The sequence below is a fragment of the Aethalodelphis obliquidens genome, unplaced genomic scaffold (genome assembly GCF_003676395.1).
Source record: "Aethalodelphis obliquidens isolate GAN/ISIS:26980383/991018 unplaced genomic scaffold, ASM367639v1 scaffold23, whole genome shotgun sequence".
Lineage (NCBI taxonomy): Eukaryota > Metazoa > Chordata > Mammalia > Artiodactyla > Delphinidae > Aethalodelphis > Aethalodelphis obliquidens.
The window spans coordinates 15906196-15923680 of record NW_020837967.1 but is presented as its reverse complement, the minus strand read 5'-3'; the positions used below and the strand labels follow the sequence as shown (position 1 = coordinate 15923680).

Here is a 17485-nt window from a genome sequence, read left to right as displayed (position 1 = left end):
AATCAGGCACATTGGGTTGGCATATGAGGTGACATAAGCTACACCTCAAATATCAAATAGGTGAGAGAGCACAGTACTCTCCATCGTGTTGTAGGCTTCTGGTGATTCTGGTCATGAAAAGAATTTGGAAGCTGCTCCCCTACAGTCCCATTTTGGGAGGTTTAAGCTTTCCAAGAAACAACAGAATTACCTATATACAATGGAACACTACTCAGCCATAAAAAAGAGTGAAAATTTTGCCATTTGCGGCAACATGGATGGACTTGGAGGGCATTATGCTAAGTGAAACAAGTCAGAGAAAGACAAGTACTGTATGATATCACTTATAGGTGGAATCTAAAAAATACAACTAACTAGTGGATATAACAGAAAAGAAACAGACTCACAGATACAGAGAACAAACTAGTGGTTACCAGTGAGGCAGGGAGGGGGGAACGTAAGGGTCGGGGGGTAAGAGGTACAAACTAGTGGGTGAAAGATAGGGTACAAGGATGTACTGCACGACATGGGGAATAAAGCCAATATTTTGTAATAACTATAAATGGAGTATAACCTTTAAAAACTGTATAAAACATTTAAAAAATAATTTTAAAAAAAGCCTTTATGAAACTCAAAAAAAAAATACCAACACTAGAAGAACCCAGGCAAATGATTATTCATTATACTAAAAGGTGAAATTGTTCTATGATAAATCTTCATCGCATAACAAAACATACATTAACATAAAAGATGGGCCTGCCCCAGTGACTGGGGCGTAATAAAACTCTGCTCATTTCAATAGTGGGACTTGATAGATGCTTTCAATAAGAACCTCACAGAAGATGGGTAACATTCAAGGCAGCATCTTTCATTCTGGATCAGACATACTATACATTTAAATTCTTCTTTTGTGATTTTAACTACCGTTGAATAATAGGAGGATAACTTTGGCGCTGTGTTATTTTGGCTATTAGTTTTAATTTACTGAGATTAAATGCAGACTTCCCATTTATCATTGGATTGTGCAACTGGCTCCTCTTAATTTTAGGCGTTGCCAAGCCCTATAGAACAGTGTGATGCTCCGGCTTCAAAGAGACTAGCTCAGGGCTTCCCTGGTGGCGCAGTGGTTGAGAGTCCGCCTGCCGATGCAGGGGACGCGGGTTCGTGCCCCGGTCCGGGAGGATCCCACATGCCGCGGAGCGGCTGGGCCTGTGAGCCATGGCCGCTGAGCCTGCGCGTCCGGAGCCTGTGCTCCGCAACGGGAGAGGCCGCAACAGTGAGAGGCCCGCATACTGCAAAAAATATATATAATTAAAAAGAAAAATAAATAAAGAGACTAGCTCAGACTCCTAAGGATTGTTGAATTTCCTGGGCCTGGGTGGAGGGGCACTAGCTAAGTGTCCATGGATACCCAGAACCAGCAGAACTCTAACTGTTCACAGTAGGTGCTCAGTAAAGAAAGAGGCTCAGAACACCATCTAGGAAGGGCCTCCTCCTTGGCAAAGACAGGCTTGCCTTCCAGGTTGAGCAGCTACGCACGCAACAAGGGACCGCACTCACCACAACTTCCGGACAACCTTTTCCTCCTCGTGCAGGTACTTCTGCCTCTCCTGTTCCACCAGGACCCGCTGTCGCTGCACAGGGTCCTCCAGTCTCTTCAACGTTTCAATCACTTTGCTGTTGATTTCCTGCTCAGCCTTCCTCATCATCGCCCTCAGCAGCTCCTGGTTCTGCAGCTGTTGGACAAAAGAAACCACTCTCCGTTGGCTCTGAGGGCTGCCACGGGGGCGCCGGGGGTGCCTGACAGGCTCCAGGCGCGGGTTTGGATAAACAGCCCCACAGCTGAATCTCTCTTTATTTCAGTGAGAGAGGGAAGGGAGCACAGACCGTATATAATCTTGCGGCTTCAGCCAACGTCCAAGTTTTAGCAGTCAACTGACAACCAGACTTCCACGTCCCTGTCTGCCAAAAAAAACAGGGTCCTTTCTATACGCTGGTAGTGCATCCTGGTAATGGGTGTAAAGTCTCACGTGTTTTCCTAGGGAGAGCCAAGAGTACCAGCTGTGGAGCCAAGCTGACTTTGGATCAAACCCTACACCCTCTCCCGGATGCACTGAGAGACTTTGGGCACATTCCTTATCTCTAAGGATGGGGATTCACTTCCTTTGCCAGGGCTATTCTGAAAATTAAATGAGGTACTACTGTTTGGTACAGAAAGGTACTCAACGAAAGTTGATTAGAGCGTGGACTATTTCAGCGTATCAGTTAAAAGAGAATCTGTGTCCCTCTTCTTAATGGGTCCATGGACCAAATGCCCTGTAATCACAGACCATCAAAACACAGTACTTGAGGATGTGGCAGAGGGAAGGACTGGGGGTTTGGGATTAGTAGATGTAAACTATTCAATATTATATAGAGGATGGATAAACAACAAGGTCCTACTGTATAGCACAGGGAACTATATTCAATATCCTGTGATAAATCATAATGGAAAAGAATATATTAAAAAAAGAATGCGTGTGTGTGTATAACTGAGTCGCTTTGCTGTACAGCAGAGATGGGCACAACACTTTAAATCAACTATACTTCAATAAAAAAAAAAAATTAAAAACTCCCAAAACACAGAACTTGATGTTGACGGTGGCAATGATAATTTCCAGACGAGCCCAAGGCTCTTGGCAATTAACTAATTTCCCTGGATTATACGTAGCTTGCTTGCATACATAAGACCACAATTTCCATATAATTTTCCATGTAGTTTCCAGAGCACTCTTGTTTCTCACCCCAGACTATAGGATGTGTGAGTTTGAATCCACGCTTCACAACAATCTAGCCAAACACTTGAGTCCTGTTTCCAACAAGGCGTTAAGTGCTTTCCTGGGGCAGGACAATTTTCTGACAGTACATGCATCAAGTGAGCTCATTCAATCAGCCTCAAAACCAGTAATTATATTATACCTATTCTATTATCTAAAGTTCCCCTGAAATTTCAATTAGCTGTTATTGTTTTCTTCATTTTCTGGTTTCGTGCACTGTGTATCACCTCGTAGGGATAATGATGCCTCTGTCAACTGTCCATCATCTGTGCAAACAGAGCGGAAATACCATCTGACCGTGTTACCTACTACCCACTTGAAACCTCATCATGGCTTCCATTTTCTCTGAATAAAATAAAACGTTTCAACGCGAACCACTCAAGCGAAACCACCTCATGTTTGAACATCAACATGGCACCACGGTCAAGCGGCCATCCAGAGAGAGGCTGCCTGGGTTCACTTCCGAGTTTTCCCACTTAGTGGGAAATTAGTGTGATTATGTTACAGTAAGTCCCCTACACACAAATCTTCAAGTTGTGAACTTTCAAAGATGCGGACGTGCCCCTGTATGCCAACTGTTGTACTGGACTACTGTACTTTTCAGGGTACTGTACTGTAAGATTAAAAATGTTTTCTTTGAAAAAAAAAAATGTTTTCTTTGGGCTTCCCTGGTGGCGCAGTGGTTGAGAGTCCACCTGCCGATGCAGGGGACACGGGTTCGTGCCCCAGTCTGGGAAGATCCCACATGCTGCGGATTGGCTGGGCCCGTGAGCCATGGCCGCTGAGCCTGCGCGTCCGGAGCCTGTGCTCCGCAACGGGAGAGGCCACAACAGTGAGAGGCCCAAGTACCACAAAAAAAAAAAAAAAAAAATTATTTTTTTTGTTTTTTTTAATGTATTATTTGTGTGAAATGTATTATAAACCTATTACAGTACAGTATTATATAGCCGATTGTGTTAGTTGGGTACCTAGGCTAACTTTCTTGGACTTACAAACAAATTGGACTTATGAACGCACTCTTGGAATGAAATGCGTTCGTATGTACTAATCTCCCTGTGTCTCTCCAAAACAGAAAAAGGGATAGTAATAGTTCCTATCTCACAGACTGGTAATGGAGCTTCGAGAGGCAATAAAGTGCTTGCAGTCATGCCCGGCACGAACCGAGCTCTCGGTGCAGATGACCTGTTGTTATCAGGGGGCATCACCCTGGGGGCGGGACCTGCTGGTCTGTCTGGGAGGGAAGCAAATAAAAATGTGCTGCCCTTGGGTTACCTCCTCTGTATGACTCATGATCGTGGTTTCACACTGTTCTTGCTAAGAATATCTTTTTATTAAGGTCTTAAAAACAGTCAGTCTACTGCTGAAAGGCAACACGTTTGGAGACGATGCACAGACGGCGGCTTCCCCCCATGCTCTCTGCAGCTACAGCTCTGCCCACAAGGCGTCGGGCAGGCGGGCACTTTCCCGCGTCGCCAGCCTCCTTGCACTGTGTGCAGCCGGCACTTTCTCTGCTCTAGCCACAGGACCATCCTTTCAGTTCTTCTGACTGCTCAACCTCCTTTCTGCCACGGGGACTGTGCATGTGCTACTCCCTCTACCTGGTTAATTTCTGCTCTCCACGGAGTCTCCAGGACACACGTGCCTGGCACGTGGCCGGCATTCGATAAATATTCGTTGAATGCGTGAACTGAGTTAAGCAATAATGTTGGTAATAACAGACAATGGAGTATCCAAAGTTCCTTCCCGGATGGTAGAAACGTGGGGTGACCCATGGGCTCAGCTATGCCTCGAGCTCAGTGCGCATGCCCTGGCTTGCTCTGACTGCAGTTGTTAAACACACACAGTAGCATCAGCTGTTATCAAAATGGTACGCTCAAGTTCAATGCCATGCGTCAGGTCCCACAGACCTATTTCCTTTGGGGGTTGAGGGTGAATGGTAATGGATACGTAAGGCACAAATAAGAAGACAATTAAATGTGTCCAAAAAGGACTGATGCCGAGGTCCATCCCTGAAAGATTCTAACTGGTCTGAGGTGCAGCCTTGGCACTGAGAATTTTTTAAAGCCCTTAGATGATTCTGATGTGCCACTAAGGGTGAGCACTGTGGTCTAAGAAAAGGGCTCAGGAATGGACAGATGATGTCACTGTGCCATGCGCTGTGTGGCACGGCCCTCTGCACCTAACCCTCCTGCCCAAGTCTCACAGACAAGCTCCAATGAAGTTATGGTCTAATCAGCAGTGGATACTGACAGTGGCTATGAAGCCAGAAATTATTGCTAGAATATTTCAAATTCTTAAAATTTGAAAGATGGGAGAAGTGAGGCCCTGAGAAGTTAGGATGCTTGTTAAGAGTCACTCAGCAGTTGTAGGGGGGGCAGAATCAGCATGAGACTTATGAACGCACTCTTGGAACGAAATGCGTTCGTATGTATTAATCTCCCTGTGTCTCTCCAAAACAGAAAAAGGGATAGTAATAGTAAAGGGTCTTTCAAATTCGACCCAGTAATTTTCCAATCGCCATCTGCTAGACACAGTACGACATAGCAATGTCTGCTTTATTCCCAGCCACAAGCAGTTTCTGGCACACAGTAGGTACCCAACACATATCTGAGGTATGAACGACAATACGGTTGACCCTTGAACAGCGCAGGCGTGGGGTGCCCACCCTCCACGCAATCAACAATCCGGGTGTAACTTTATAGCCCACCCTCCACAGTCACGCTTCTGCATCCGCAGGTCCAATCAGCTGCGGATCAGATGTGTAACATTTCTGAGATGTCTACAGCCATATCAGAAGAACACACCTGCATGTAATATTCAAATTATTCAACTGGTAACAGGGTCAGATCACACTCACATTATTCCACTCAAAGCGGAGGCAAGGAGAGGCTCGCCTCGAGTTCCAGGCTGTATGATTTTCCTTCCCAGAAAGAGGGGCTTCCTGGAGCCAGCTAGAGAGAGACTAAACAGGGAATTCCCATAGCACACTGGCTGGCACATGGGCAACAACGAATTAATCATGAAGGAATAAAGACGTACACAGGTTCTCTTGCCACTGTCCCCTGGTCCCCTGCCCTCCCTGCCTGGAGTCCTTACCACTGTCTCTAGGACTTCCAGCATGTGTAAAACGCAGTGCTGAAGTATGCCAACATCTCTCACTAAATGCTTCGGATAAACTAGTCACCAGCACTTTAAAACATGACATTTAGGGCTTCCCTGGTGGCGCAGTGGTTGAGAGTCCGCCTGCCGATGCAGGGGACGCGGGTTCGTGCCCCGGTCCGGGAAGATCCCACGTGTCGTGGAGGGAGCGGCTGGGCCCGTGAGCCATGGCCGCTGAGCCTGCGCGTCTGGAGCCTGTGCTCCGCAACGGGAGAGGCCACAGCAGTGAGAGGCCCGTGTACCGCAAAAATGTAAATAAATAAATAAACAAACAAACAAAAAAACATGACAATTAGTTTTGCTTAGCAGGGATTCTAAATTCCAGTTAATAAAACTCTATTTAAGGTATAGTTTACAAACTAGAAAATATACCCATTTTAAGTGCACAGGTCAATGAGTTTTGACAAATGTATACACTGATGGAAGCACCACTAAAAAGGGAGACAACATTTGTTCTCACCCTAGGAAATTCCTTCATGACACTCTGCACGCAATCTCCTAACCCCCAGCTCAAGGAAACCACCGATATGCGTTTTGTCCCTCTAGCTTAGTTTTTCCTGTTCTAGAATGTCATACAAATGGAATTGCACACTATGAAATGTTTTGTGTCTGGCTTCTTTCCCTCAGGATATTGTTCTTGAGATCCAGCCATGCTGTTGAGAGTTTTAGTAGTTATTTTTCATGCTGAGTGGCATTCTATTGTATGCAATTAGTACGTTGCATGTACTAACATTTTAATGTTTTTACATATTGACTTGATTCTGGTGATCTTGTTTATATTCACTTATTTCTGGAAGCATCTTTTTTTAAAATTTATTTTTGGCTGTGTTGGGTCTTCATTGCTGCACGTGGGCTTTCTCTAGTTACGGCGAGCAGGGGCTACTCTTCATTGCTGTGCAGCGTGGGCTTCTCATTGTGGTGGCTTTTCTTGTTGTGGAGCACGGGCTCTAGGCGTGCGGGCTTCAGTAGTTGTGGCACATGGGCTCAGTAGTTGTGGCTCACAGGCTCTAGCGCACAGGCTCAGTAATTGTGGTGCACGGGCTTGGTTGTTCTGCAGCATGTGGGATCTTCCCGGACCAGGGCTCGAACCCGTGTCCCCTGCATTGGCAGGCGGATTCTTAACCACTGCACCACCAGAGAAGGCCCCGGAAGGTTTTTTTTTTTTTTTTTTTTTTGCGGTACGCAGGCCTCTCACTGCTGTGGCCTCTCCCGTTGCGGAGCACAGGCTCCAGACACGCAGGCTCAGCGGCCATGGCTCACGGGCCTAGACGCTCCACGGCATGTGGGATCTTCCCGGACCGGGGCATGAACCCGCGTCCCCTGCATTGGCAGGTGGACTCTCAACCACTGCGCCAACAGGGAAGCCCTCTTTTTTGATTTGATATTACACAATCATGATTGTGATTTGCGAGTAATGCCAATTATAGTTTTAACTTTCCCATCCACGTGCCTATTTTTTCTTTTTCCAGCCCTACTGCACTTGCTAGGATATTCAGTACAGAGTTAAACAGAAGTGAGAGAAGGCTTCTTTGGCCTTGGTCCCGATTTTATGGAGAATGTGATAGTGTTTCACCACTAACTATAATGTTTTCTGTAGGATTTTCAGACATCCTTTATCAGGTTAAGAAAGTTTCCTTCTACCCCAAGAGTGCTGAGTGCTTTTATCATCGGTATTGAATTTTGTCACATTTTTTCCTGCACTTACTGAAATGATATGATTGTCTTCTTTATTCTGCTAAAAAGGTCAAATACATTGACTCATTCTTTTCATATTAAAACAACCTTGGACTCCTGGGGTAAAATCCAGGATAATGTATTACCCTTTTTATATATTGCTGGATTCACTTGGCCCTACTTTGTTAAGGATTTGTTACATATATTTTCATGAGGCATATTGGTCTGTGGTTTTCTTTTCTTATAATATCTTTGACTGGTTTTGCTCTTAGTGTAATTCTGCCTTCGTAAAATGAGTTGGGAAGCGTCCTCTATTTTCTGGAGGAGTTTTTTACTTTCAGTACTTTCAGGATGTGATGCCATTGTTTTTTGACTTAACTTTTGTCTCTGAGAAGTCAGTGTTCTTATTTACGTTTCCCTGTATGTAATGTGTCCTCCACCTCCCCCTGGCTGCTTTTAAGATTTATCTCTTTATTCTTGGTTTTTAGCAATTTGCTTTTGCTTTTGGTGTGGTTACATTTGTGCTTATCCTTTTAGGAGCTTATTAAGTTTTTTGGTCTGTAGATTTACAGCTTTCATCAAATTTGGAAAAATTTCAGCCATTGTTTCTTCTAGTAATTTTCTCTTCCCCCTTGACCACTTAATATTGTCCCAAGAACCATTAAGTTTCAGTTCATTTTCTTCAGACTTTTTCTTCTCTATCCTTCAGTTTGGACATGTCCATTGCTATCTTTTCAAGCTGACTGATATTTCGTTTCAGCAGTGACTAATCTTCTATTAAGTCTGTTGAGATACTGTGTTTTTCAGCTCTTGAAAGTTTTACTTAGAGTTTTAAAATATCTTCCATTTTTTTTGGTCTCATTGTGTTCATGTTTTTCTTTGAATCCTTGAGAATGATTATCACAGCGGTTTTAAAGTCCTTGCTGATGACCTCATTACCCCTGTCATTTCTGATTGGTTTCCACTGACTGATTTTTCTTAAGCTTATGGGTCACATCTCTCAGCATCATCACCTGTCTAGTAACTTTTGATTGAATGCTGGACACGGAGTTCTGGGTTTTGTTGTTTTCCTTTACAGATGTTAGACTTCCTTTGGCAGACAGGTTAGCTCCTTGTGGACCATTTTTGTTCTTTAGAAGCTTGTGTTTAAGCCTTGTCAGGGTGAATCTAGGGTAGCCTTTACTCTAGGGCTAGTTTAGTCTTAAGACTGAAGCATGGCCTTTCTCTGATTGCTACTGAATGCCCCAGGTGATTAATAAAACCTCTTTGTGCCTGCTGGTTAAGACATAAACATCTCCCTGTGTGAGCTCTGGGAAATTTCTGGCGTACAGCCTCCCACTTTGTGTCTGGCTTAGTGGTCTTTCACAATACACATGCTTGGATTACTGGTAGACAACAGATCCACAGATTTACATAATTCTTTCCCGCAGACCTTCCTTTTATTTGGTACTTCGCTCCACAACTTCTAGCTGCTTCAGCTCTTTACCCTCAACTCAGCTGGATGGTCAGTGCTCTGGGTTATCCCTCTCCGCGTCACAGTCTAAAAAGTGTCCCCAGACAGAAAGCTGAGGAAGTTACAGGTTTCACCTCCTTTCCTTCCGTTCTCCTAAGGATCACACTCCGTGTTGTCTGTTGTCCAATGTCTGAATAGAGTTGTTTCACACATTTACTTATTTTTCAGTGTTCTAGATGTCAACAGGAGGAAGGCAAGCACAGTTGTAGTTATCCCTTCATCTCTGGAAACTTCAGTTTATTCTGTGCCTTGATGTTTTTACAAAAATACTCAGACGGAAGTAACGCTCTTCGCTATTAAAAATTTAAGTGGCCCAAACAAGTTATCCATATCAGCTTCACTGAGAAGCTAGGAAACTGCCTAAACCTAATTCCCCCCACCTCAAAATGGACACGTACCTCACATACTCATTTGATTTCTCAGGTAAAATTTAAGACCGTCGGTCTTGCCAACAGTGTCGTTTAATTGAACTGATTTTGCTGTCCAGCAGTGACAGTAAACAGTGGCTGTACAACAGGTCAGGAAGTTTCCTAACAGCCAGACCCCAGAATGACTCCTGACCACCCAGCTTAGCTCCCCAGGCTGTAGGGAACCAGGTATCGGATGCCTTTTCACAAGCACGTGTTATCTGGGAGATGTTGCCCCGTCTTAGACAGCCTCTGTGTGCAGGTCTATCTAGGGCTTGATACATTGTATGGCAGCCTGATTGTCAACTCCTGTGCTAGTTCCGTTGATTATTTCTGCCTGGTGGGGAGAAATAGGCCTGCTCAGCACAGGCCAACCTCTCGAGTGCTTTCCTCAGCGACACACATTCCCATGACCGTTACTTTGAATGTCAGAAGATAAAGGAGACTCTGGCACATTTTTCTGAGGCACTATCTTATGAAAAGACACCTTAAGATAACTGCTGAATTATATCATTTCAAGTACAATGGCTCTGTGTCCTGCTATGTTTCTTTTTTATGTTGATGTCTTACCTCTTCCCTCTCTTGGGAACACACAGTAAATTCTCAGTAGTCTTAAAAATGGAACACCAAGTTCAGAATAATTTTCAGTTTATCGGGAAGCACAAGGAAGAGATAAGGGACAAAGAAAAAAATTGTGGGAACTGGAGAAGGAGGCCAAGTCTCATCTGCACCCCCGAGGAACTTGAACCCGCTCTTCCAGAAATTTCTCTCTCCCCTCAAGCCCACAAAGGGGGGCAGAACTGCAGCCACTTCTGTGGATACTGGACGACCTTAGTAAAACCCAAGTATGGTGGCATTTTGGAAAAAAGATGCAGCTCATCACTTTTGTTTTCTTTCTACATCATACCAGAAAAGGTAGTAGACAATCATCTTTTGAAGGGCACATTTATTAGGTGCCAGACCTTCCCCTGTCTCTTTTTCCGTTGTTGCCAGCTAACTGCAGGTGCAGCCCTTACCTGGGAGTGGGACCATCACAATGTAAAAGTTCCATATAGCTCTTATCGTTTATGACTGAGCAGAGAATACGTCTGATTAGCCACTGGGAATGAGGCGCATTGTTTAGAATCGGGGCTTTGAAGCCACTGGGTGTGTTTTTCATGCTTACAGGGTGTTTCTGCCTCACCCCTTGTGACAGCTCGCTGAGATCTCAATTTCCAAAAGGCATCTCAATGGACTGAGAGTTCATACTATCTGAGAGCAGTAGTTCTCACCCTGGGACGTTCTAGAACCACCAGTGCTTGGCCTTTGACCCATACCAATGAAGTCAGACTCTGGCAGGGGTGTTTGGGTATCAACATGTCTGTGAAAGCCCTCAGGTGATTCTAATGCATAGCCAGGATTAAGAACCGTTCTCTGAGACTGGTAACTCACGCGAGACTGGTGAGCAGGAAGACAGGAGCGAAGTTTTCACGTTTTTTTGCATCATTTTCTCAGCCTCCTTCACCTCCCTCAACATTCTCTTTGCTCTATTTAAATCTATACGCCCCACAATGCCTGCATCAAATTTCTGCTTTGGAGAATAATCCATCAGTTCTGCAAATGAAATGCTCAAATAGACTATGCTTGACAGTCTAGGATTTCCCCATTGATTTAATTATCTAATTACTGGAGCCGGCTGCCAAGCACAAACAGATTTCATTCATTTTCACTATTTTATAACACAGTTCAAAGAACATTTGAATTTCTAATTCAATTTTTGTTCTTTTGAGACTGTTCTGGAGTTTCGGAGCTCTCTAATCATAGCTCCATTATTGGGCTTATAATCATTTTGGGGGGTTGCACTTTACTTTTGGTGTATAATACATGTGCTGAGGGGGGATTGGTGCTGAGATAGCTTAATTATTCTAAACTGGTTTTGTCTCAAATAGACTCCCCTTAAAGCTGATGGGGGCACGGAGGATGCCAAGACCAAGGTAGAAATAAGAGCATCCAGGTTAGGAAACAAAGTGCTTCTCTTCCCCCACGTGCCTGTGCTTTAGAACTGTACCAAAGTCTCAGCTCAAGAGCACACCTGCTCGGTGTCCTTTACCCAGAAACCAGGAAAGCTGAGCAGCTCCGGGGCAATAAAGAAAACTGCGTGGTTAAGATAGTGTCCCGGACTTGACTAGAGAACCTCTTTGTTTGAGAAGCTGTGATTTTGCAACTGAGCCTCCCCAGTTCATGGGTTACAAGGAGCGGCAAGTGGGAGAGCCCTCCCTCCTGGCCAGAGGACCAAACACTGCCGGCCACCAGCAGGGTGATGCTGCAGCCTCACACATCACGGCCTAGGTATCAAATTCGCCACACCTCAGGGCAATTCCCCCTGTGCCCCAAACCAGCAGATGCTCACCTTTGAAAGCAGTAGGAACTACCATACACACGACGCATTTAGGAGTTTTTTTCTTGTGAAGGTCCAACCAGGAGTGCACAATTTCCAAATGACCAGCAGGTGGCACTAAAAGGCAGATGCAGCGCAAGATGGGGGCTTAACCTCCACAACCTCCAGGTAAGAACCTGGGAGCCCACAGACCCTCTCTGGCCTGCAGAGTACGAAAGAACTGATTTTTAAATTACCTTCCAACATTTTTAGAATGAGTACAGGTATTTTATATAAAACCTCCAGATTCTCTTGAAATACTGAAACATCTAGAAACAATGGACTCTCCTTCTACCAGGTCAAGAGCTGCCTGGGGCTGAGTGGCAACTGTCCTTTAGAGAGGCCACTTGTCACTGTCCCTCGTCCACTCAAGTTAACGCCAGGCACTGTGGGCACTGGATTTTGGCACCCTGCACACGCCCTCAGCCCAACCTGTACACTTCATCTCACTGCAAAGTGTCTTTAAAATCACAAAGCAAGGAGGAGCGAACGTAAAGGATGGGGAACTTCCCCGGTGACACGATTCAGAAGAGGATTTAAGCGAATTTGCATGGGCTGTCCAGGAATCTGGGACGTTGCCTGAGAGGCAGAGTAGCCTTTGGGGACCTAAGCATGAGCAGCCTGCTCGGTGATGGGACCTCAAGGCAGGCTCTCAAGCTACCTTCCCCTCCTGTTTGTTCTCCAGTAGGTAGAGGGCAAGGGGAAATCATCTTCTAAGCTTTACTCAGGCTGTGGAAAATGCAGGACTCGTGCATCGGCGAGCTGAAGGGAGAGAGCAGCTGTGCTCTGAAGCCCTTTCCTTCCCGGACGCACCAGCACAGGAGCCTGCAACCCACGGAGGGCACCATAGCTGTATGGCTGCTCCTGGCTACGTGTGCCTTGTACTAACGTTTGCACTGGGAGCTTCTCGAAGTCCAGGAGGACGCCTGGGTATAGCCTAAGCCAGCACTACATGCACATTCATCAACCTGCCACCAAGGGCAGAGAGACGGGAGACTCATCCGTGGTGCAGACAGATGATCTCATAAAGGTACACCCTCCTCCCAGGTCCTCACCACCCTGCCTCGTCAGACTTATGGGATTTGTTCACCAAGACCCGTGACACGAAGGGTCATTTCCCCCTGCCCTTTGCTTCCTGTGTAGTGCATAGATTCCTAACAATGGGAGCGAGTCAGGAGAATATCGCGGCGCACACACCTACCCAAATAAAATGCAGATGTTCTTCTCAAGCCATCCATGATGGCTCCTCTTCCTTAGGAATTCACCCTCCGGTCTGAACTCCTATTTCTAAACACATCATAGCTCCTTGCAAAACACCTGAGCTGCCCGCAGCACCTTTGCACATGCTCAGTGGGGAAGAGCTAAACACTGTGAAGCAGGAAGTCGTAACTGGCTTTAGAACGCTCCACGGGCTCTTCTGCTTTCAGCTCTCCTCCAAAAAGCACAGGCTTAATGCTTTTTTCGTGTGTAGAAGCATACCCAGCTTAGAGAAGAGGCTACAGACCACCACTGCAGTGGAAGGTTCTAGACCAAGATTATGTGCGTGGGAGAGGAGACCACTGCGGAACGGCGCCTGCACCTGGTCCTCAGTCATCCCTAGAAAGGATGGTGGAAAGAACCCCGAGAAGGTGCCGTGGGGCCAGGGATGTGGAAGGAGGCCGATGGGAGGAGGAGGAAGCTGACTGTGGGCCATTCAGTCAGCGGACACCATCCACAGGGAACATGGTCTGTACCTGGAGCTGTCGCATCTGCTGCAGCTGGAGCCTGAGTTCGGCCACACTCCTCTTCATGTCGAGCAGGCTCATGTGGGCGGCGGAGGTGGCAGCAGGCGGGAGCTGGCTGGGTGGCCCCGAGGACTCCAGGGTGCCAAGAGGCTTCCCGCCGGAAACCTGGGGAGTTCCTAGGAGAAAAGAGCAGCAGAGTCCCTGAGAAGGCCAGGAAGGAAAGTCTAAGCTTCAAGTCCCATCCCAACAGACTACCGGGAACTCTGCAAATGCCCATTTCCTTCATGATGAAAAGAATCGTAAAAAATGACACTGGTTCTCTAAAGGGCAAAAAGAGGGAATCGAATTTAAATAAATTAAGGAACGTGCATGCAATGTTATAGGGTGTAGTCTGTAGAAGTCATGTTCTAGAAGTTTGGTGCTATAGGAAGGGAGATCACAGAGCGGTATGTACAACATGATGCCATATTAAGGAACCTAGCTGTCTGTCTATCTATCCATGTGTCTTCTTTAAACACACGGGTTTGCACAGAAAAAAGACAGATGTACATATAACAAAGTGTTAACAGTAACTTTAGCTGGTGGTATTCTGTGAGTTTTCTATTTTTGATATCACCACTTTTTGTATTTTAAAATTTGCATAGCGAGTATCTATAACTTTTTTGGCGGGGGGCTGCACCGCATGGCTTGTGGGATCTTATTTCCCAGACCAGGGATCAAACCCATGCCGCCTGCAGTGGTAGCACGGAGTCTTAACCACTAGACCACCAGGGAATTCCCTATAATTTTATAATAGAAAAAATAACTTAAAACTCTGGGCCCTAACACAGGCTGCTTCCTGTGACTATTCCCTATAGGCAGATGTATCCCAAGAACACCCACTTAGTTCTGGGCAGAGATCTGGCCGATCACCAAGGGGAAACTAATAGGAACTGGGTACTCCCTTCGGGTTTCCAGCCCCAAGGAAGCAGGACCTCTGCGTACACCTCCTTTAGTGAGAAAATCAGGCATGACGCGAATATTCTTGAGGAGAAGAATCAAAAAAAAAGGCAGCAGAGAGAAACTCTTCCACAACAGTTTGGTTGCTGCCATAAACCTCTGCTCCCCGAGTGCAACTTAAATCATCCTCATGTAGTTCCTAAGTCCATCTGGGAAGGGCCTGATTTGACCAAGTCTGTTTTAAAAATGTCCCCCAAAGGATCCCAGGTAGCGCTCACAGGATCGGCGAGGTGTGGGAATCAAAAGGAGAGGCTAGTTCCTTTTTAGGACAATGCAATTACTGTAGAAGAGCTTCAAGTAGAGAGAAGACAAGGAATCCACAACACACAGACACACACAACTCACTCACACCTGAAGGGGCTGTTCAGCTCTCTTTCCTGTAAGGGACAAAGTGGAAGGTTTGCTTAGTTCAGGCCGGCCTTGCACGGCAGAACCTCTCGCTGCTCTGTGCACCTGGAGAGCTTAGAGCACAGCAGCCTCTCTTTCCATCTAGGCTCAACAGCCGTGGAAACCTGTCCTTCCCCAGATTGCACAGCCCCGCAAGCTGCTGCCACGGCTACGGACGGTGCACCAGTGAGCAAGGAAGTGCCTCGAAACCGTCCTCTGACTTGCGTGGCCTCAGCAGTGCCAACGGAGAGCTGACGGAGCACCAAATTCCTCACCCCTGGGCGCCCGTCCCAACAGAACTGGTCTCCCAGCTCTCGTGGCCCCCTTGGAGAGTCGGGGGAACACATGGGAAAGCATTTGAAGGATTTACAAAGGAGACCCAGCAGACCAGACGGTGAGCTTTTTGTTATCTTTATGAGCCCAACTGGCCACTTGCGTCATCACCAGTCATGACTCTGACCGACTATTGACCATCCCCCAGATCAACGTCACCCTCGAAAGAGCAGGATTTGCCATCTCTGTAGTTATTCCAAAGAGGGTTCCCTAACTGTGAAGGTCCTCAGTGCAAGAACATCCAGTAACATTTCCAGTAACAGCAGCCTGTCCGAGTTAACACAGCACCTTCCAGAACAAGTATTCTGAGGGGATGACAATGAACTGGAAGTCTTCCTTTAAGACTCAGGTTACTTTATCATCACTCCACATTCTCAGGCACAGGTGCGTGTGTACACGCACGCACGCGTGCACGCACACCCACCTACCCTCACCACACAACTTCATCTGTACAAATGATGACACCCTCAAGGTGTTTCTCCAGCAAAAATGACACTGCGCTAGCCAGCTACTCCTGTTCGCTAATGAGAACCGTCCTGCTAATTCCTCAGCCAAATGAAGGCACATATTCCTTCAACAATCGTGCTTCTCCTCGTGTATCCTGAGGTCACCGTTGCACCTTGCCGACATCCTCCGTGGAGGAGAGGCTCAAGTTTACGCGCCATCTGCGAGAATCGAGTACCAATAACGGGTTTAAAATGTCTTTCACAACCGAGTTTCTTTATGGAACCTATGCTCATGTATAAAATTTCCTCATCTATAACCTCTTAATCCACTAAGTCCGGTTTCCAACTCCATCATTCACTGCACTGGCCCTTTAGAAGGTGGCCAGTGGTCAGCTGTCAATCCAACAGACGCTGCGTTGCCATCATGGCACCCTGATGTGATGCTGGGCTTCGTCAGTCACTCCTTTCCTTCTCAGTAACTGAAACTTTCCTTTCCCTCGTCTTCTTCCCTCTCCACAGCCCATCTCGGCCAGCCTCTTTCCTAATTTCTTCCTCGGCCAACCTTCTGAATCCTGGCCTGCTTCTTCTCTCACTGGACATGACTTCAAGGGAGGTCACTTCCACAACGCCACCCGCCAAGGTCCTCCACATCTTTGCCTCCAGCACACGATTCTCTTTACAGCCCCGTCCCCATACCTTCATGCTGCTACAGGACTTTTCCACAAGCAGGTTGAATTTATTATTTCTACTTATTTTCCCCAAATCTCTTTTGAACTCATTTTAGCCAATGGCACTATTATTCACTCAAGTATTTAAACCAGAAACCTGGAAGTCATTCTCAGCATCCACTTCCTAGTTGTGTGACCTTGGGCAACTGACTTAACCTCTCTCTCTCTCCCTCAGTTTCCTCATCTGTAAAATGGTTGTAAGGGTGATTGTGCAGGATGATGGAATTAACACATAAACTGCTCCGCCTGGTGTCTGGCACAGAAGGACCCCACTGTGATTGGCTGTGATTATTTTTTTTTAATTTTTAAAAAAATTTAGTTTATTTTTGGCCGTGTTGGGTCTTCGTTGCTGCACATGGGCTTTCTCTAGTTGCGGTGAGTGGAGGCTACTCTTCGTTGCGGTGTGCGGGCTTCTCACTGCAGTGGCTTCTCTTGTCGCGGGGCATGGTCTCTAGGCACCTGGGCCTCAGTAGTTGTGGCTCGCGGGCTCTAGGGCACAGGCTCAGTAGTTGTGGTGCACGGGCTTAGTTGCTCTGCGGCATGTGGGATCTTCCTGGACCAGGGCTCGAACCCGGGGTCCCCTGCACTGGCAGGCGGATTCTTAGCCACTGTGCCACCAGGGAAGCCCTAGCTGTGATTATTTCTCTAAGCAGAGTGAGGGGGAGGAGCCCCACCTGGAGTGGCAGCAGGTGGCAGTGGTGACAGGCTGAGAGCTATAGGCAGGTGCCCCAAAATCTATGGATGGAGCTGATCTGGTGGGTGCAGACCCCGAGTGGTAAATGAGTTCTGCTTCAGATTAGTCACGGGACCTGGGACCCACTCTCCGAACCCACATGTGGGGTGGTCACATTCTAGTCTAGGGAGGAGAGTCAGGCAGTTTATCCTCAGAACCTCCCTTCCCTGC

At 46.6% G+C, this 17485-nt stretch overlaps 1 protein-coding gene across 30 annotated transcripts in view; it reads right to left on the bottom strand.

Moving 5' to 3' along the window:
• Window positions 1-17485, bottom strand: part of KIAA1217 (KIAA1217 ortholog) — a 326984-nt gene that overhangs the window by 31400 nt on the left and 278099 nt on the right. For all 30 annotated transcript variants that reach the window (XM_027121852.1, XM_027121849.1, XM_027121853.1 and 27 more), the window contains 2 exons: window positions 13698-13864; window positions 1540-1715 (listed from right to left, as the gene is read on the bottom strand). In XM_027121852.1, the coding sequence (XP_026977653.1) occupies window positions 1540-1715; window positions 13698-13864 (343 nt within the window). The remainder of the gene's footprint in view (window positions 1-1539; window positions 1716-13697; window positions 13865-17485) is intronic.